The sequence below is a fragment of the Lytechinus pictus genome, chromosome 5, assembly GCF_037042905.1.
Source record: "Lytechinus pictus isolate F3 Inbred chromosome 5, Lp3.0, whole genome shotgun sequence".
Taxonomy (NCBI): domain Eukaryota; kingdom Metazoa; phylum Echinodermata; class Echinoidea; order Temnopleuroida; family Toxopneustidae; genus Lytechinus; species Lytechinus pictus.
The window spans coordinates 49,265,624-49,287,293 of record NC_087249.1 but is presented as its reverse complement, the minus strand read 5'-3'; the positions used below and the strand labels follow the sequence as shown (position 1 = coordinate 49,287,293).

Here is a 21,670-nt window from a genome sequence, read left to right as displayed (position 1 = left end):
GTAGGCAATATTCCCTGTTTTCTTGAACTAAAAATATATATACTCTTAAAGTATTTTAAGATATCCCCATAAAAATTGTTTCCAACTGTCACTGCCAAGTTCATTCAGTTGAAATATTTTACCCATCTCTTCCCATAATCGCTTAACTTCAGGACAATCAAAAAAATGTTGGTAAGACTCAACTTCTTTTTTTATAAAAGGAACAAAAATGATCTGTCTCAAAACCAAATTAAAAAAGTTCCCTTTTCGTGTAGACAGCCCGTTGTATTTGTTTGCATTGAAATTCTCTGTGTTTATTGCATAGCATTGCACATTTCAGTCTCAGAAATACTTCTTTCAATTCCCCCATTCCCAGATCATATTCGGATTGCCCATCTGTAACATGAAATACATAATTATTTAGAAATTTTTCAATGAAGTGGTCGTATAGCCTATTCGTCTTGGTTTTTAATGTCACATACTGTAGTTTTATTATTATTTTACTCTGCAAAAAATAAAAATAGTCTAACGCCATCTCCTGTCAACATCCGTAGCAGGAACACGGGATATATATGATAATGAAGATTCTGTCAACAACATTAAACTCCGGGATTAAACTCAGCCAGATTTATTTTTATTATCCTACTTGTGAACGGGATTGCTTGGTTTTCTTCAAGTATACTACATTAAACACCAATTATCTGATTGGGATTACTCTGGGTATCCCAAATTCTATTAGAATGTGAGTATTTCCCGATAGTAGTCCTGCCCTCACTATCGGCTAAACTCGACTTTGCCTTTGGCACAATCGACCTGAGACAAGCTTTGTCCCCCGAGAGTGGCGGCGTAGGCATACCTCCAGTGCCCGTTGAAATCGTAAATAACCTCAGCCAGCCAGGAGGCTCCTAACTTCAGTCTTCACTTTGTCGGTCTTAGAGTTAGACTGTATGCTTTATTGCTTTTCACACTGCACTTTTTCCTGAACCCCTGGAAATTGGTGGGGCTAAGGGGGGGGGGGGTCTTAGCTTTTGTTTGTATCAGTGTATGAACATGCATTATGAGCATAAATTTTACTTCATAAATCATAATTTATGGAGTTTTTAAAAGGAAATACAAAACATTTTTATTGTCTAAGTCTTAGATTTATTCTTGGTTCTCCCCCCCCCCATTCTCATTCAGTTAAGGTTTAGTAAGATGTCTGTTTGTTATGTTTTTTTTTTTTTTTTTTTCTCATCGAATTTGTGATTAGGCCTATATGATGTTTTCAATATTTCTTTATCTTAAAAGTACAATTTTTGTTATGGGTTGGCCTCACACAAGGTTTCTTCCTTTTTGGTCATTACCTTCCTCACTTTCTTTAAATTTGATGTTCATTGTATTTACATTGTCTATTTTTTATGTATTTTTATCTTGATCTCTTGAGGAGAAATAAATGAAATAAATGAAACTTGAAATGAAACTTGAGTATGAAACAAAGCCAAAGGTAACCCAGGGAGCTCCCGCCCGCTGCACGGGCGGGAGCCCAGGGGCTTACCGTGTATTTTACCATACTCGCGATTATATGGATGAAGGTCTAACGAGTGGCAGTTTCCTGACATCTGGGCACAAACTGGAACCTCAAAAAAACGAAAAGTTCTCTCCTTCTACCCCAGTCTTGATTGGCTATTTTGTTACAATTCATAACAAAAATGGCCGATCGAGATGGGGGTAGAAGGAGAGAACTTTTCGTTTTTTGAGGTTCCAGTCTGTGCCCAGATGTCAGGAAACTGCCACTCGTTAGACCTTCATCCATATAATCGTGGTAAGTGCATAATTTATGTTTTCACAATTCATTTGGAGAAATATTTAGACCATAAATCACCCTAGTCCCATGAGTATGGTCAAATATACGGTAAGCTCCTGGGCTCCCGCCCGCTGCGCGGGCGGGAGTTCCCTGGGTTAAGCCAAAGGGAGATTTTTTTATTGGTGCCTAAAATTAAAAATGATTACTGGCTTGAGTCTTGAGAAGTTGAGTTGTATACTAAATTCTTAAATTCAATTCCATTTGAATTTTCTGTACATGATTGTTAAAAAAATGTGCAGTTGGGCTATTCCACGGTTACTCACGTTACATTTGGAGACACCTTGACTCATACTTGGAGCTGTAACTCCATTATTATTGATAGGAACTAAACATCTCCTTATCACAACAAAGTACACAGTCTGACTATCCTTTGTTTAAAAACAAAACTTGGGAAATTTTATTATGCTCCTGGCAAATCTTTGGAATGTGTCGGTTACTCACGTTACATGATTTGGACATGCATGAAATGAAAAGTCGACATAAGTGAAAAGTCTCCTCATACAAGGCTTTTATGAAAGTTGATTATATCCATTTCAAAGAAGTATATTGGGGAGACAAACTTTGTACATAATTAAAAAAATAAAGAACACATGGTTTTTACTTGGGGTGCAGATAATATGGTTAGTTGGTTACTCACGTTACGGTTACTCACGTTACATTTTGTCCATGTATAGTTAACAACACAAATGTCATTAAAAATTCAATGTCTGTAAAATTCATTGCTAAGAACATCAAAAAGATATTTTATACAACAAAATTGGAACAATTGGAGCTTTATTAGGAAGTAAGTGGGAAAAGTATGATTTTGCTTACTAATTATGCATAAATTAGCATAATTGCTTAATACCAATTTGCATGAAATAAATTACTGTATAGTATTGTAGATTATGTCCAAGACAACCTGCGTGCAAATTTTCGGCGTGATCGTGCAGCCAATGGCCGAGATCTCAAGGGGGGCCTGGGAGGCCCCCCCCCCCCCCCCCCCCCGGGTTATATTAACTCCCAAAATACCCCAGCCTAGATAGGGTTACAGGTAAGGACATTCAATGTGTTGTTCGAACACTCTTTAAAGTTTGGTTGAAACCAAGTCTTACTAATGCACTCTCGCATTGTGAATACTTCTACTAATATTTAATTTTTTGTGTGATTGTATGACCACTGATATTTTGATGAACAAAGAGTCACATCAAAGAGGTGTACCCTCATTTTGCTTTTAATTAATCAAAAATAACTTCACAACTCACCATGAGACTTAAAACTTGACATCCCACAGAAAATGTTACCTAACTGCATAATTTTTACTGGTTACTCACATTACATGATGGTTACTCACGTTACAAAGTTACTCACGTTACAGTTTTTCTTCATAATTTTAATAAAAAATTGTACTTTTTAATGATTTTGATAGTCATCACTGTGTCAAAGATTGTTTGAAGGAAGAGAATTTAAAATCCCACCAATTAACTGTGAAGAATTTTTCTCTCAGAAAACAAAGTCAGTTTTTTCGGTTACTCACGTTACATCACCTGACCAGGTTGCAATATTCATTTTTTAATAAGTACTACAAATTTACTTGAAAAGCTGTTGTGTATTTTCGGTAATTTGACTCTTCTAAACTTCAGAAATATATAAAGTGGTATGTTGTTGCAATAACAAAATGGTAATAAGGCATATTTCATTTTTCACTATTTTTCTTGTATTTTGGTACAGAATGGAAGACACAACTTTTGACCATTTTTTTCCAAAGTATAGATATGATAATAACTTTTTATTTTTTGTTCCTGAAACTATCATGTATGAAGGACTTAAAGTATTAAAAAATTCAAGAAAATATTGAATTTGAATTTTTAAGCTCATGTCCACCAACCTGTGGAATTGCCCAGTTCTGTCATGAATAAATTCAAAATAGAGTAGAGTATTATTATGTTTTGGTTATGGAATATTTTTGTTTTGTAGCCTTGTAGTTTTATGAAATATCCTGTATTTTTACAGCCTATAGAATCTATACGCACCAAGGAACATGGTGAACGGGAGTTATAACAGTACTACTACCGCCGCCCGGGAAGCAAATTCAAACAATGGAAACAACAGGATATATCGTGGCTGTGTCTCAAGGGCCTTTCAGGTAAGGAATATTTTGTTCAAAAGACATTCTTGATTACATGAACTTTCAATATGATAATGGTGATGATATCAAAACTGGTGTGTATATTTATTATTAGTTTTTTTACTGCATGAGCCTAAATTGAAACTACAAGTTTATGTACTGTAACTCTAGTAAAATTTCATCGGATTTACTCTTAAAGGTCAAGTCCACCCAGAAAAATATTGATTTGAATGAATAGAAAAAATTCACACTTTAGCATAACCCTGAAAATTTCATCGAAATCGGATGTAATATAAGAAAGTTATGACATTTTAAAGTGTTGCTTATTTTTCACAAAACAGTGATATGCACAACTCAGTGACATGCAAATGAGCCAGACGATGATGTCCCTCACTCACCATTTCTTTTGTTTTTTGTTTTTCGAATTATACAATATTCCGTTTTTTACAGATTCGACAATAAGGACCAACTTAACTGAACCATAGTATTAAACAATGTTAATTCCACATGTTCAGGGAGGAATAAATCGTTGTTTCACTTGACAATGAGGAGAAAATTAGAATATTTCATATTTCATATAATGAAATGCAAAAAGAAATAGTGAGTGGATGACGTCATCAGTCTCCTCATTTGCATACCAACCAGGTTGTGCATATAACTGTTTTTTTAAACTAAGCGAAGCTTTAAAATGTCATAACTTTCTTATTTTACATCCGATTTTGATGAAATTTTCAGTGTAAAGCATGTTGGATTTTTCTCTTTTTATTCAAGTCAACTTTTTTGTTGGGGTGGATTTATCCTTCAAATGTTTAAAAACGATACTATATATATTTTTTAAATTCCAGGTCTTTAAAGGGAAAAAAAAGTAGCTTGCCTATAAATCCTGCTGAATATAGTATCATATTACTCTGCATGCATGAAGATACGTGTGGTGAACAGGGAAATAATTACACAGGGGCTTTGGGTGATTTTGCCCCCCCCCTACGAAATGCACAAAAGAGCGCTGGAAATTCCCCATTCACTGCAGTGTTAAAGTTTTTTCAGTAGCAGATTTAGGCGGTAGTTTGTGAAATTAGCCCCCGAAAATTAAAAATTGATTTTTTTTTTTCTGCCTTGTGTGACATTCATTCCATAAAATTTCATTATAATTTTGCATATGCTAATTAAAATCTTATTGAAAAGCGAATGATCAATAGAAACATTGAAATCAAATTGTTTTTTATTTATACTCAGGTGACAGGCATATTACACATCGTTGCTGGAGCCCTGTCTATAGTATTTGGTATAGCTGCCATCGTTCTTAAAGCCTTTGCCTCGTATGTTGCCATTCCTATTTGGGGAGGCTTGCTGGTAAGTCTATATGATTGAGCCTTAGTCTAAAAAAAATAATATGATCATTGGTAAACAAGTGAGATGGCATCTCTCTGGTTGAACATTGCTATTATTTAAGACAATTGCCGGTATTCTGAAGTCGGGTTTAACTTAGACCACGGTCCACTCAAGAGTTCATTACATGCCGCCGCGCACAGAAAAATCAAGCCATATAAGTTGTGTGTTGTGGACGCCAGAAGTGGCGTCCCATCATGCGCGACCCACTAGTTAGAAATCCACTGCCAAACGCGGTTCCTTGTGCAAGGTTAGTATACATACTAACCTCGCACTAGTGTGAGTGACCACGGTCTATTAACTCTGTGCTGAAATTATGGGGAGCCAAAAATTCAAAACTTCTTTTTATATTGTGTATCTCTTATGTTTACTATTTTGTTTCCTGTTGCTTTCATAATGAAGAAAAATACTTCATAATACTTCAATAGACAATTATGAGCAATGTGTATGTCAAGTGAGTTAATTAATAGGATGTGTACTATTAGGGATAGTACCCCATTTGCTTTCCATATTTAAACCACAACTTTAAACTAGAGTTTGATTTAAACCTGACTTTGGAATATGGGCCTATATATCAGGATGTCAATTTTCAGACTCCAGTTGGAATTTTGAATTATTGTTTAGGTTTGTTTTTTTCCTACCATTGCAGTTGTTGCAGAATGCCTCAAATTTGACACTTTAGGGCAATTCCATAAAAATGTAATTCCAGCCCCATGTATGTGACACATTCATGAAAATATCTGTCTCTGATTTCTGGTTCTTTTGACTGTCTGTAATGCTCCCTAATGATCATGATGACTTGGTCAGTTTATGAAGTGAAGCAAAACTGGAGAAAAATGGGGGTCGGATGTACATAAAGGTTGATTATTTTATGGAATTGCCCTTTAGTTTAATTACATGTAAAGTGTTAATTTGGTAGCATTTTGGGGAGTTACTTCTAAATTGTTGGAAAGAGAACCACACCAGGGCTCAGCCCCTGGACTCCACAAGGGGCTTTGTCTCCAGACCCTAAAAAATTTCAGATTAAAAAAAAAAAGAGTTTCTGTTTATATGGTAACTCCTGTAAGAACTCGGCAGGACAGCCTTTTGCTGGTAGACGCCAAGCTGGTATATAACCAATTACCTAGGAAACAGTTTACGTCTAGTTCAATCAGTCACTTGGCTCACACAGAAGAAAGTATTGCTCTCTGACATTTTTATCAAAGTGGAGACAATGGCAGAGTGGGATTCGAACCCACAACCTTGCGATTATGAGTCCGATGCTCTAAAACCTAGTACATGTACCTACATCTGTAGATGTAATGGAATCCATGATCTATATAATTTAATCACCTTCATCATGAAGCATTTATTAAAGGTGGTGATCATAGAATAGCCAAATATGCAATACCATGCAACCTTTGGTCCCACTCATCTATTGTTTAGCTAATGCATGACCAGGAAAAAATATGTAAATGGTAGCTTTGGTTAGTGAAGGTGTGATGTACAAATACAGTTACAATAACTGGAAAGTTCACAAATAGAACTTATGCACATGACATCATAATCTCAAAGCGCCCTCCCTCAGAGGATATAGGAATACACATAATTGGAGTTGTCAGAGATGCGCCAGCTGCAGCTTCAGCCTCTAAGATGATGTCATTGCATTAGGTCTATACTCACTTGTTATGCCACATTTCCAAAAACATGTTTAATGCAATTTATAGTAATTCTTAGAACAGAAGGATATTCTTTAAGAAAAATAAGAAAAATCATTTTTTTTCTTCAAAAGTTTTCTTGTTCATGCTCTTATTATCTTTATTTCTCTTCCTTTGCAGATCTACATAACAACTGGCTGTCTTGGAGTTTCAAATTTCTGCAAGCCTAAAAGCAAGAAAATTGTAAGCAATCATTCATTATCTATATTCTTTATGTCAAATGCTTCTGGACAATTTGTTCAAAGTTGTTAGTAGGCCTGGGATGTAAAATTTGAATATTGGAATCGATTAATTAGCTAATCAACGATCGGTTATCAAATACCGCTTTCTATCTGTAGATCATGATTAATGAATCAATACATTCAAATATCAAACAGCATAGCCACAATCTTTGATAACAAATTCAAGACAAGATGGAAGTTAAAACTATATTGAGTGGATTGCAAATCAGTATTTTAATCCTGAAGCTACCACTAATCATAATCTTTAAGTACATATATTTTGCTTTATATTCTATCAATTCTTGTTTCCTCTTGAAGGTGATTGCTTATCTTGTGATGTCCACTATTTCTGCCATCTTCGCCTTCCTCATGATCATCACATTTGGGATCTTTCTTGCATCAGACGACATTAGCTGGGAGATATTTATTTGTCATCCGCTTAATGTATCTAACTGTGAGAGCCAGTCAGTAAGTTGAATCGTGGATGTAAAAACGGGAAGTGCGCAAATTTATTAAAAAGGGAACAACGATATCCAGAAACAAATTAAGGTTTGGCCAAATTCATCGAACAATAACAGACTTTATAGCATTAAATTTCTGAGTTTCCAATTTGTGATATCACATAGGGGGGGCCGTGGTGTAGTGGTTCTGACTCTCGCCTTGTAAACAGAGGGTCGTGTGTTCGAATCACACCACTGTCTGACATCCTTTGGCAAGGCGTTAATCCACACTTTGCCACTCTCGACCCAGCTGCTAAATGGGTACCCGGTAGGATGTGAAAGTCATTGTAGCTTGTCCAGTACTGTGTGCGCCCCAATGGCAACTGACTGGAATACTCCCCAGGGAGTGGAGGATGTGCATACATCGTTTGTGCGAATGACTAATTGAATCCGATGACCGGGTTAATAATACATGTATTAGACACATCACTGTGATAGACCGGGCTATTTTGATGCCTAGGAAGACGGGGGGGGGGGGGGGAGTCAGCGCCCCCCTGCTGTTGATCGCGCAATCGCGGCAAAAATTGGCACGTGCTTTACCCATGGTATAATCTACAAAACTATAAGATCAAATTCTGCGAAAAATCTCACTGCTAATTAATTATGCTAATTTATACATGAAATCAGAAGTTTCCTCTTATTAACAAAATAATGCCCCTAAAATGCTAATTTTTGTTCCACAGACTCTTTGTAGGAATCTGATCAAATGTACCTTTAAAAAAATTCAACATCACGTTTATTTTCTTATGTATTTCATTGTCTTCTAAATTTCTTATGTATTTTTTGTTTTTTGACTTTTTGTTTTTTATTATGTTTTCAATGGAAATTATCAAGGACTTTATTTTGACCATAGACAAGATGAAATTAATGGATTTTAATCATTAAAAGGAAAAATAATGATACATTCATGAATTTTGGCTAAAAACAGGGTTAACTCCTATAAATGTTTTGTTTTCCTCAGTGGTCCCGTATGCTCATCGATGGCTTGTTGATCTTCATATCCTTCCTAGAGGTGGCTTGCGGGGCAACGTCGGCCTCTATGGCATGCTACAAGGCATGCAAGTGCTGCCGACGTTGCTGCAGAGCTTGCAACGACGACCCTGGAAACACAAACATGGTGAGTTAGCATGATTGTGTGTTCATGCTACAGTCATACCAATGAAACCGACTCCAAACCGACCAATGGTATGCCATTGGTAAAGGCGCGATCACACTGCACTTACATGTATGGATGCAGAGAGGATGTAAAACGGAAAAGAATCTTGCCATCCATTGGAAACGTTATGTACTCTTTGCATACGTGTTTCATACGCTGTATATCCATTGAGCATCCGTCCACTGTGATTTCATTGTTTGCCCACTTTGTCTATTGTCTGGAGCGGATGAAAACGGATGGAGCCACCCCAAAATTTTGCTTGTTCGCTGTATCCGTTATGAATACGTTTCGTGTCCGTCGGCCAGTTGGACCAGGCCTTAATAACGTACTAGATTTGGTCGGTCTAGAGTCGGTTTTGTTGGTGTAACTGTCACATTAAGCAGATTGTTCTTTACCATGCCAGAACTAGTATTCATTTCAATCAAAATGAGTATTTCTGTCTCAATTATTCAATAATGTATTGTTGAAAAATATGTATTGTAGTGATTTCAATAAAGGAACCCTGTGGAAGGGTCAAAAAGAAAAAAAAAGTTTGAATAAAACAATATTTCATTTTTTACCAATTTGACCATAGGGGCCGACTTGACTGAACCAGTATTGAACAATGCTAATTCCACATGTTCAGGGAGGAATCAATCACTGTTTCACTTGTCATTGAAGATTGAGAAAATTAGAATATTTCATATAATAAAAACACAAAAGAAATAGTGAAATTTTTCTTCCGTATTTTACCAATATTTTGTTCAGATAGTTTATAGCTATTTTTCTCTTGTAAATTGACACCTTTTTATGTTGTTTTTTCAACATGTTTGTGTTTTTTTTTTTTTTTGGGGGGGGGGGTTGTTTATATATTGCATTTATTTCTTTATCTTATTGTTTTTTTATAACATGTCATGTTATCAATGTTCTGAGAACTGTGCTCATACAAGGCCTCTTGGCTTTATTTATGCAGTTCCCCATTTCATTTTTATTTTTACTCTTGCTTGTAAATAGTTTCTCATATCTTGCTTTATATTTGTTTTTTTAACCGAGAATGAAATAAATGCAAATTGAATTGAATATTCAATTCATTGGTTTGGCCAAGTATTTTACAATCAATTAAATACACCTCAAGAAGAGATATAAGACAAATATTTAAGAAATCTTGGGTAAGTTTTTCTTTGATATGGCGGTCCCGAGTTGCGCAGATTTATTGAGTACCACTTAGTGACACACGTTAATTGCATGTTATTTTGCAACAACAGTGTGACGTAACAATTCTCCATTATAAGATTTTTGGCTAGAATTTTGCTCACTCAAGTAAAATACTAAGTAATTAATTGAATACAATTTAAGAAGTATTTTCTTGGGCAAGTATTAAAGGTAAAGTAAAAGTGGAGAGATTAGATTTATATACTTCAGAATATAAAGTAGAGAATCTGTATTAATTGTAATTGATTTGTGATTGATTTTCATTGCAACTCAGAAGCATGATAGGTTGTTTATGGTCACCATTGCGTTGTTCAACTCCATCCCAGTATAGTTTTGTCAGAGCAAAGCAAGGGAATAATAATCATTAAAGGACAAGTCCACCCCAACAAAAAGTTGATTTGAATAAAAAGAGAAAAATCCAACAAGCACAACACTGAAAATTTCATCAAAATCGGATGTAAAATATGAAAGTTATGACATTTTAAAGTTTCGCTTAATTTCACAAAACAGTTATATGCACATCCTGGCTGGTATTCAAATGAGGAGACTATGACATCATCCACTCACTATTTCTTTTGTATTTTATTATGTGAAATATGAAATATTCTAATTTTCTCCTCATTGTCAAGTGATACAACAATTCCTCCCTGAACATGTGGAATTAGCATTGTTTAAAGGACAAGTCCACCCCAACAAAGAGTTGATTTGAATAAAAAGAGAAAAATCCAACAAGCACAACACTAAAAATTTCATCAAATCAGATGTAAAATAAGAAAGTTATGACATTTTAAAGTTTTGCTTAATTTCACAAAACAGTTATATGCACATCCTGATCCTGGTGGGTATGCAAATGAGGAGACGGATGACGTCATCCACTCACTATTTCTTTTGTATTTTATTATATAAAATAGGGAATATTCTATTTTTCTCCTCATCGTCAAGCGAAACAACAATTAATTCTTCTCTGACCAAGTGGAATGAGCATTGTTTAATACTATATGATTCAGTCAAGTTGGTCCTTATTGTCAAATCTGTAAAAAAAATGTAATATTGTATAATTCAAACAATAAAAAACAAAAGAAATAGTGAGTGAGGAACATTATCGACTGAGTCACCTACTTATGCATATCACTGTTTTGTGAAAAATAAGCAAGACTTTAAAATGTCATAACTTATTTTACATCCAATTTTGATGAAATTTTCAGTACTATGCTAGTTTGATTTTTCTCCATTTATTCAAGTCAGCATTGTTCTGGGGTGGACTTGACCTTTAATTGTTTTAAGTAAGGGACGTTGTTTGGCACTGTTTTTGGTTTCTATAATGCATCATTCTCCAGAGAATGTACCTGTTTGATCAACCTAGATCAGAGACTCCACTTTTAAAGGCATGGATGGTCTCAATAGAGATGCATTTCATGAAGAGATTTATGGGTGACTTGCAAGGACAACTGTTATAAGTTACTGAAATCCTTGCATCTGATTGGCTCAGAGGTAACTTTGCTAGTGAAATGCCAGTGAAAGTCTCCTACAAATCCTTTCATGAAACATTCCCCAGCCATCTGTAGATGTCTATTAGACTTGCAGAGATTGAAAAATGTATTTCTTATTGAAACTAAGAAAAGAGCATTGCATAACCATGGGTACTTACTGTTTCTATTCCTAGGTCTATTTTGCAGCCAATATGGGAGGCACACCAATGATGGCAATACCTAATACACAGTGTTCAAGACCTATCTATGTTCCAAGTAAGTCTATTTTGTCAGTCTGTATTTAATATACAAATAGTGAGCAGGCATGAGTGCGATGGTTCAAGATTTCGCATGAGGTGAAATTCAGTGAGACATAGGCTTGCGGAATAGAACTTTCACGAAATGCAAAATCTTTTACCCATGGCATGAATATGAATTATACATGTACCTTTTTGTTGTACAATGCCTTGGAAGATAACAAAAATGTGTTTTTCCTACATTATTCCGTGAAAATGAAGAAACAGTTGTTGCAAGCAAAAAGCAAAATCCATGAGCAGTGTATGTTTTTGTGTTGCTAACAGTGTTTCAACACCATATCGGCAGCAGCAAGTGAGCCTACCAAATGATATGCTTGATGGTTTACAGCCCCATTTCTAGCAATGACGTAGTCATAGAATAATGAAGGTATTTTAATATGCCACCAAGTCAACTTTCGAAATAATGCACCGTGTTCTTCTCAGAAAGGGAATTCCTAATGTGCCTTGAGGGAGGCTGATTGAAATATCTCTAGTTTCCCAGCTAAATAGCTGGTGATTATTAGAGTTGATCCTTCTGATCAGGGTTGTGTGTTTGATTATTTATTTAGAAGACTACATTCCCAGGGTTAGCATGTATAATAACTGTGGTAATTATGATTCTTCTTTCTTTATTATCCACAGGTGGTAACGCTAGCCAGCCTGGTCAGTTTGTGTATCTAGCGCCGAACCGTCAGGCTCAGTCTTATGTAGCAATGCCAGTAGGTGCCCAACAGAGCCAGAGTATCCCACAGCTCTCACCACCTCAATACCAACAAAGTCCACAACCGCAACAGCAGCAGGTGCAACAGGCTGTACAGAATCCGCAGCAGCAGCAGTCAAGTGGCCTTCCATCTGGACAGGTAGGCTTCAAACAGGTCCAAGCTGCAGGGCAGATGCAACCTCAAGGTCTAACTCAGTCTCAGTCAGTCCCGGAAAAGCAATCACTGGAACAGCCACAGGTTTCTGGAGTGGGCCATCAGATTAGTGGTCCTCAGCCAGGACAGGCTGGTCATGTCCAAGCCCAAGGTCAGATGCAGATGCAGCCACAATTTCTTGCTGCTTCAACGCAACAACTCCAGCAACCAACAGCAATGGCTCCAGCGATGAGTGGCCCTCCGCAAGTTGGTTTCGTCCAGGTGCAAGGACCCGGAGGACAGATTCAGATGATCCCTGCCCAAGCGCTTTACCCACAGGTCATGATGGTGCAAGCTCCTCAGCAACAGTCTGCACCCGCACCACAACCTACTACAACTCCTCAACCTGCGCAGTCACTTGGACTGACTCAACAGCCAGTTCAACAGGTACCAGCGCCCTCTACGCTGGCTGAAGATCAAGCAGAGGATGCAGCCAGTGAACCGGTGGATATCCTTTCCGGTGAGGTCTCTTCGGGTCAGTTTAGCGATGATGCCGCACTCATTTGAGCTCAGCTCTGAAAGGATACATTCTGAAGGAATGTATTTCTTTGCCTGAATCACAATCACTCTTTGTATAAATTATCAGTTCTCCCAGACGACAATTTCACTGTAGCCTTCAGTAGTGTTTGATCCATATGTCCATATAAATGTGGCTTTGTGGTGTACATTTTTCACATTTTCTAACAATTTTTATTAATTACTCATGAATGTAAAATTCACAGAAACTCTGCTATGTAAAAGGAAAGAAGGAATTAAGATCAGTTCCTTTTTAGAATTAGTGAAATGGTACTTGCCAAAATTGATGAATATTTGTAAATTGTATTTATTAACTTTAAGGACGTTCCACAATTGAAGTGAAATCCATGTCATTTTCACCAAACTTTGCACATAGATACTTTAGAACCTTAATTTTCGAAATATGCAAAAATTAACATAGGTCCATGTGCTTGATTTTTTGCTATAGAGCGTCAAAGTTCACCTAAATTGATGTTCTTAAGAATTGCGCATTCAAAAGAATTTGGCATTTTTAGACCGCCCAAGATTACTACAATGAATTTAAACCTCTATTACTCAGTCAAAATACATGAAAAAGTCATCAAACTTCGCAAGAGAGTTAATAATTGTATCGTTAGAATGGAGAATCTATTTATAGTGCTATTTGTTTGCAATTTTAAGTTTAACAGCACTGTCATTTCTTTAAAATGGCGTAAAAGATAACAAAATCCAAATCTAAAAAATGTAAAATTTCAGTAACAAACTACAAACGTACAATAAATGCTGCACTTTATTCAAAATCCATGTCATTTTCACCAAAATTTGCAGAGTTGTAGAGGAAGGTATACCTAAGAGGTATCAACATTAAAAAATAGGGGTTCATGTGCTTGTTTTTAAACTATCAGCATTTTTTTTTTAGCAAATGTGATTTTCAAACACCAAAAATGCACCGAATGCTTAATATCTATGTGAAGAAAAAATCAAAACCACTCTACCATTTATTCAAACTCGGGGTAATATTCGTGATTCTTGGCAGCACTGCAGAGTAAAGTATTTTGAAATTGTAGAGAATATTTTTTTGAATGGTCCTTGGAATAATTCCATTTTTTAGCTTCGTGAAATAACGCATCGGATTTGTAGTTAAAGTGCAGAAGATGAGAAAAATCAGCTCATACCAGCAGCTAATTAATCACCTGTTCATCCATTGTGACGTCAGCGCGCAGAGTGTAAACTATGCGCAGATCATAATGCGCACAAACATAACTGTGGAACGTCCTTAAATGATAATGGGTTTAATGGTTCATGGAAATATCTGTAACGGTACTTTGAATATTTCAAATATTTATATGTGATTTGGTCTATTTTATATATATTTATATTTGATAAACTTGAATGAAAATTTGTATCTTTTGTAAATATATTCTTCTATATGTATTTTGACTACTCAAACATGGTATAGAATACATACCCTGAAACTGTATTTTAGCCTGCTTTTAATTCTTTTGCTTATTCTCCTGAAGATAACAAGAACACACTTGTTTAAATGTTAGGTTTGGAAGGTCCTTTTTAGGACAAACACATGCCCACAAAAGAATAAATGGTGTACCACGAAGCTGCTACACTTTTTCTTCGTCATGGTAAACTTCAGGAGTTATTAATGTATTTTACGATACATCCTATATGATTTCATTGCATCAATGAAATATAGGTTGTCCTCTCTTTTTCATATTTTTTTATGAAAAATATGTTTAATCAGAACCAGAAATTAATTGACACAAAACGGAAGCTGCATTCACTAGTACTAGGAATAATAGAATGCATATGATTAAGAGTCAGAAATGTAGATTAATATTTATTGAATTCTTTTTCAATATTCATTGAATACTTTTTCAATATCTAAGGAGTAAGGTGTCTCAGAAAACTCTTAATTTCAATCTTGTAAATGCATTGTTACACTGTCAAGATCAACCTGAAACTAAATGAAGATTGATTTATTACTACTCAATACAATTGCGGACCGTGACCCGGAGGAGACAAAGCATTGGAGGGGCACAGCATTGTTCACAAACAATACGGTGCCCCTCCAATCATTGTCTCCTCAGGGTCACAGTCGGCCACTGACTCAATATCTACATGTATATAAAAACTTTGCAAAGTCTCACCTGATTGCTATACTGCATAAATGACATAGAAATTGCAGAATTTTTGAATACTTGATATTTATGTACATGCATCTGTGCAATACTGAATTATATATGTTGTAAAGTCATTTGATTTAAAAGTTCATTCAACTCAACATCGATGTGATGGATAGGAAGGACAGATTTGAAATGAAATTGTAATAGTTCGAGGGCTGAACAAAAAATGAATGTGAAAAATATTTATTTCACAATTTCTCCGAAATATGCCATATATTCCTAGCGCATGCCCCCTCCCCACCTCCACCCCCTTTATATGTGAAATGTTTCCATAAAAATCCCATCTCTTTCAATGTTTGTTTGGGTGGATTTTTGTGAGCCAATAGCTGAAATTTCTTAAAGGTGTGTGTAATCTAGCAGCTGTCATATGAAATCAGGGCCCCGTCTTACAAAGAGTTACGATTGATTGATTACGATTGATGAAAATGCATCAGTGTCATAATTCTTTACAGGAAATTTGCAAAATGTCCTTTGTAAACAAAGGAGAACGCACCAAATTTTCAAGAAATCAATGAATTTATGGATAAACATTCATATCTTGAATTTTTTAAACAAACATACGTGTATTTAATATGTTGACTTTGCTGGCTTTCCATAGTTGCGATTGATCGGATCAATAGCAACTCTTTGTAAGACGGGCCCTGTTTTGGTTTTTGAATAGTCATTGCCATATTTTTACTGACTTATTTACCTTATACTTTACTTTTACTTGTAAGTACCAGTAAAACTTTTGCAGCTCTATGTAGCTATTACATGAAATATGTATTGGTTGTAGTATTTTCCATTGCCTTATCTTGTGAATAGATGTAGTTTTATAACCTTTTTAAAAATAGATAATCATAAATGTGTGATATTTGTGTTTTGGTTATTGTTGTTTTTTCTACTGGCTGTCACACAGCAAAACAATTTTTACTGTACCTTATTTAAATAAGGTGGAGCGTGTGGCCCAGTGGATTAGTCTCCAGACTTTGAAACAGAGGGTCGTGGGTTCAAATCCCAGCCATGGCGTAGTTTCCTTCAGCAAGAAATTAATCCACATTGTGCTGCACTCAACCCAGGTGAGGTGAATGGGTACCTGGCAGGAATTTATTCCTTGAAATGCCGAGCGCGTGAAAGCTACTTTAGCTACAGCCAGGGTAATAATATCCAAGTCCTTTGGAAGCGCATAGAGACGTTATTCATAATGTGTTATGCGCTATACAAGAACTGACTATTATTATTATAACCCCTATTGTAATTGAAAAGGCACGGCTAAAGAGGCATACACAGTACTTGTCATCACCAAAGTGTCATGGTATGTTAAATATTTATTGTGAATGTCAAGTGAATGTTCATAAATCATAATGCAATATATTTATCACATAAACCTCAATACTCTAAAAATATACATACAATGTAATTAGTGTGTATTTGAATTTGCATTCTTTGCTTGGTAATCAAAACTTTAGAAATGTCAAGTAAAGCATCATTTTTAAATCATCATAATGCAATATTACATGTAGCATACTGTTACTCTGCAGTCACACACCTGATTTATGTATATATTTGAAATTTGAATTAGCATGCATTGATATGAAAATTGTTTATTGGCATTAGAGGTAATTGAGATAATCTTAAGAATAGATAATGCTGTTATCTACATATTTGAGACATTCCTGTGGAGCAAGGAAAACAAGGATACCCTATGCGTCTCAGTGAATTCTCCCTGAAAGGTGAATTATATATATATATATATATACATGTATCTGTTAAGCACTTGGGAGACGTTCCTATATGAAAAGTGGTGTATGAATGTGTAATATTGTCATTACGATTTACATTGTTTATGGGGATGTCATCGATGTCAGAGAAGTTGCAATGTTTGGACAGGAGGTGTGTTAACCCATTGACTACTGGAAGAGCGTTTGAATGTCGTTTGGAATGAAAGACCACTTAATAACAGTGAAACTGGTCTATATGGACCACCCAAGGGAAACATATTGTGGTCTATAATAGCAGGTGGCTGCTATAAACGGGCTTTTATATATACATAACATGCATCCATTAGAATTAACTTCAGTGGTCACGATAGTTTGCTGCTAAAACTTCAGGTCAATGCAACTTATGGCGGCCATATTAAACTGAGGGGCACTTTCAATGGATTTATGAAATGAGTGAGATGTGTCGCTATGTCAGTGCATAGATTATCTTTTAATAGGTAAATTTGATGCCCCCCACTCCCTGGTTAGAGATTAACATAAAACAACATCCAAATCAAAATAGTCTCTAGAGAGGTGGTCAAAGCAGGTTTGGCTGTGTTTTGGATTTTATGCACTCTTTTTCAATAAGTTTTTCTTGATGGCATAACAGCTCATTATTAAGAGCCTTGCCAGCCATTGCACACTAGTATGAAAAGTAGTATCCAAGAAGTATTCATTCATCAATTGCCAACATCTGTTTGGAATACCTGGTTCTCAGAAGCATCCATAGATTTAAATCATTCAGGCGTATTGTGTGAGCTTTGTCTGACCAAGCAACAACAATGGTGGCTATTTTATCATTGCATTGCATTGCATTTATTAGGGACTACATTCTGATTTCAAATAATCTGAAGTATTTCTAGATGAATGGTCGTTAGGTTCTAGTGGAAAGCTTTTTTTGATTGAGCCCGTTATTAGAGGGTCTTTAATGTGCGATATTATGCAAGTACGTTGTTGTTGCTCGGTCAGACAAAGCTCAGGCAGACTTGATATAAATAGTAACATTGATATAAGAATTACCAATATTGTCCTCTTCGTTTAAAAAAAAATAGTTTGGTTTGGATGAGTGCTATGGTAATATCTACCAGGGGGAGGGAGGGGGATGGGGGCTACAAGTCTGCCTATGATAATATGCACTGATACAGCAACCCACCTGGCTCATTGCATAACCCATTTAAAGTGCTTGTTGTATGGAAGACCCCAAGTAATGGCTGCCACATAAGTTACATGTACATTGCTCTGAAATTGGATTATGCCTGCCACTGGAAATGCACTTCTCCGACATTCTAGTTTGATCAAAATGGAAAATGGAAGGTCTTCAAGTGAATTACAAACAAGGCAAGTGCAGTCTTTATATGTTTATTATGCCTCGCGAAGTAACCAAATATTAATAATTTGAAAAGAGTATAACCATGGCATGCCGACTGATCCATGATTGTTGGTAATATAAGATGCCTTGTTGCAAGTTAGATGGGAATAGAGAGTGATATGGATGGTGTAATTCCAGGAGCCCAAAGCTTAGCAATCATCGTAGAACAATTCACAATTGATTGCATTCATTGACTACAATGTACAATCATGACATGAAAATCAAGGGTATGATTAATTGCTAACCATTGTATTACGGCGCTCTGATGTATATACATGTATATGCTTGAAATGGATCAGTCAGTCCGTAGAGGAATTCAGCAGAAAAGTGATACAAGCAGAGATCTTCATCTTTTCACAATCAATTTGTTTTCTGATGATTTTTTTGCAGGTTCTTAAAGGGGATGTTTACCCTTGATTGTAGGATGCAGAGTGACATAAAGTTTATTATAAAAATAACCAAAAAAATATTGATGAAGGTTTGAGGAAAATCCATCAAAGATCGAGAAAGTTATTCGAATTTTAAGTTTTTGATTTGTGACGTCGTATTTATAAGCAGCTGCCCCAATTGTTATGTAATATAAAATGCATAATCTGATTGTTATACTAATCAGTGTTTGAGATACATTTTTGTAGAATACATTGTTATATCTCTGTTTTTCTTCACTGCATTGATAATGTAACAAATTACACATCATACAAGAGTGTTAGAAAGTCGGGAAAGGTTGTTTCATGTGTGTACACATTTATTCTAGCCTTAAAGGTGAAATTGTATTAGTTCTTGTCCATTTTTATGACTCTTAGTCAATAAAACTACCAATCATGTGTCTTTCTCAAACTACATGAACTTTTGGTTTGATTCATTTCATTTTAGTAATCATAGTCTTTGCTGCATCAAGAAAGTTCAGTAATAATTGTTGTTCCTCCACATCTTGGCAGTTTCTAGCTCGTGTAGGTGTATGAGCAGTTTAGTACACAAAAATACAACCATCTTTACAGATAATGATTAGAATTTGGCGTTTTACTTTCTAAGAATATGAGTTGTGCTTCTATTGTAAACCTGCAAGTTTGAAGCAACATTGCCAAAATTGAGGACCATCATCGAAATTGTCGTGTAAACTTTTCAAACTTTCATAACTTTCTCATTTCATATCCAGTTTTGATGGACCTTTATTTTTTTTGCTTTTTCTATCCTCTTTTTTTTTTCACTGAAGAGAATAGATATTCCCCAGATTCATTCTTCTATAATGCAATGAGATGATCATGCACACTTTAATGTATTTAAAAGCATATGTAATGAAGATGATATACATTATCCTCATGCACTCTTATTTATATCTTTATCTGTGAATTCTATGTTTACATTTACCCTCAACATGTGGGGAAAGGGTTAGAGGGTTCCCAACTTGTTGACCCATATTCTCAAGAGGTTTCAATTGTACTATGGCAGAAAACCATGGACTATATGCAGATTTTTGTACATAATTATGCATATTTTCATTACGTACACTATGAAAAATGCACGCTTTTGGCAAAGGGCGCTTAAAAGGAAAGAGTGACAATTCAAAAAATCTGCATGAACAATGGTTTTGTACCGTGGGACAATTGAAACTTGAATATGTGCCATTGTCTCCCAAATGTCCCCCTAATTCACAGCAAAGATAATACAGGGCCCAGTCTTACAAAGATTTACGATTGATCCAATCAACCTCAAGTATATGGAAATTCATCAATGTCATAATTTTTTCTTCAGGAAATTTACACAATGTCCTTTGTAAACAAAGAGAAGCACACTGAATTTTTAAGAAAAATATGAATATACTGTATGAATATAATCATATTCAAAAAATATTTTGAACAAACATGTATTTTAGATGTTGGCATTGCTGGCTTTCCATAGTTGTGGTTGATTGGATCAATTGTAATTCTTTGTAAGACGGGGACCCAGATCTCTGGGTCCAGTTACATAAACCTTAGTGATTGATCAAACACTTTATTTTCACAATTGATTTTTTCATTGTGGTCAATGAGATCAATTGTAAGAAAAACAATTCTACAACCATTGCCTGGTTTTGTGTTACAGGGCTTGTGTGTCAATAGGACACAAGATTTTGTAATGGATTCTGCCAAGATTTAAGCATCCCATTCGCAGCTCTTTGATGTGTTTGGCTCCCTCTATAGTTGAAAACTTTACATCTCTCACAAACTGGTCTTGCTTACACTACTGTGTCAAATAATTTTGCATAACTCAAATTCTAGTAATAAAATATATCATTTATTTTACAAAATCTGCATTTGATAAAAAATGAATTTCTAAATTTATCTGATTGAAGACACTTGAAAAGATTTGAAAAGGCATTTCAAAGTATATTACTAAAATAATTCATGACCAGATTGATCATTAGAAAGACAAAATAAAAAGAAATAACAAAACATTGAAATGTATTAAATCTCATAACTCTGGCAACAATAAAATATCTGCATTTCTCCTCGAACTCTCATGTACCACTGTACATTTGATTCAAGAAAATTAAATAAAAGACAGCTGATAGTCGGTTCTTATGTAGGACATATACTGTTCCAGGACATTTGCTCTGCCAGGCGACAATTGCTCGGATGAAAAATCTGCACATTAAGCCAAACATAAGAACTCAACCTCCAAAACTAAATAAACCCTAATTCCTATCTTTACATTATTCTGAACCAAACTCTATTATAACCCTAACGCTAACCCTATACCCTCTGAGATATTAAGACTGGAGCAATTGTTGCAGGAGCACATGTCATGTCATCATTGAATATTGAGTTCACTTTGTTGAATGGAGGTACATTTTGACAAAGTAAGTTTTAAAAGCTATTTTAATTTGTCTACCGTATCATTTGTTTAAAGGGGATTTGGAAGTTTGTTCCATAAAACCTGTATAATGAGTTATGATTGATTTGGAATTAAACTTATATTGAGATTTATCCTAGATCCATTTTAATTCAAGTTTAAAATGAATCAGAATTCGTGGATTCACAATACGGTGCACCACCTAGATCGGTTGCAGCGGACAGGCAGTTATTCGCAATGTCTCATGGGAAAAAGTTGACATGATAATTTCTATGAGG

At 35.4% G+C, this 21,670-nt stretch overlaps 1 protein-coding gene across 1 annotated transcript; it reads left to right on the top strand.

Annotated features, from left to right (window-relative positions):
* The first annotated feature begins 519 nt into the window (after nt 1–519).
* Nucleotides 520–16,848, top strand: LOC129260137 (uncharacterized). The gene is made up of 8 exons (XM_064099140.1): nt 520–721; nt 3,815–3,947; nt 5,163–5,279; nt 7,133–7,195; nt 7,552–7,701; nt 8,695–8,850; nt 11,744–11,825; nt 12,488–16,848. The coding sequence occupies exons 2-8, from the start codon at nt 3,843–3,845 to the stop codon at nt 13,264–13,266; spliced, it is 1,452 nt and encodes a 483-aa protein (XP_063955210.1). The 5' UTR covers nt 520–721; nt 3,815–3,842; the 3' UTR covers nt 13,267–16,848.
* Nucleotides 16,849–21,670: the final 4,822 nt, after the last annotated feature.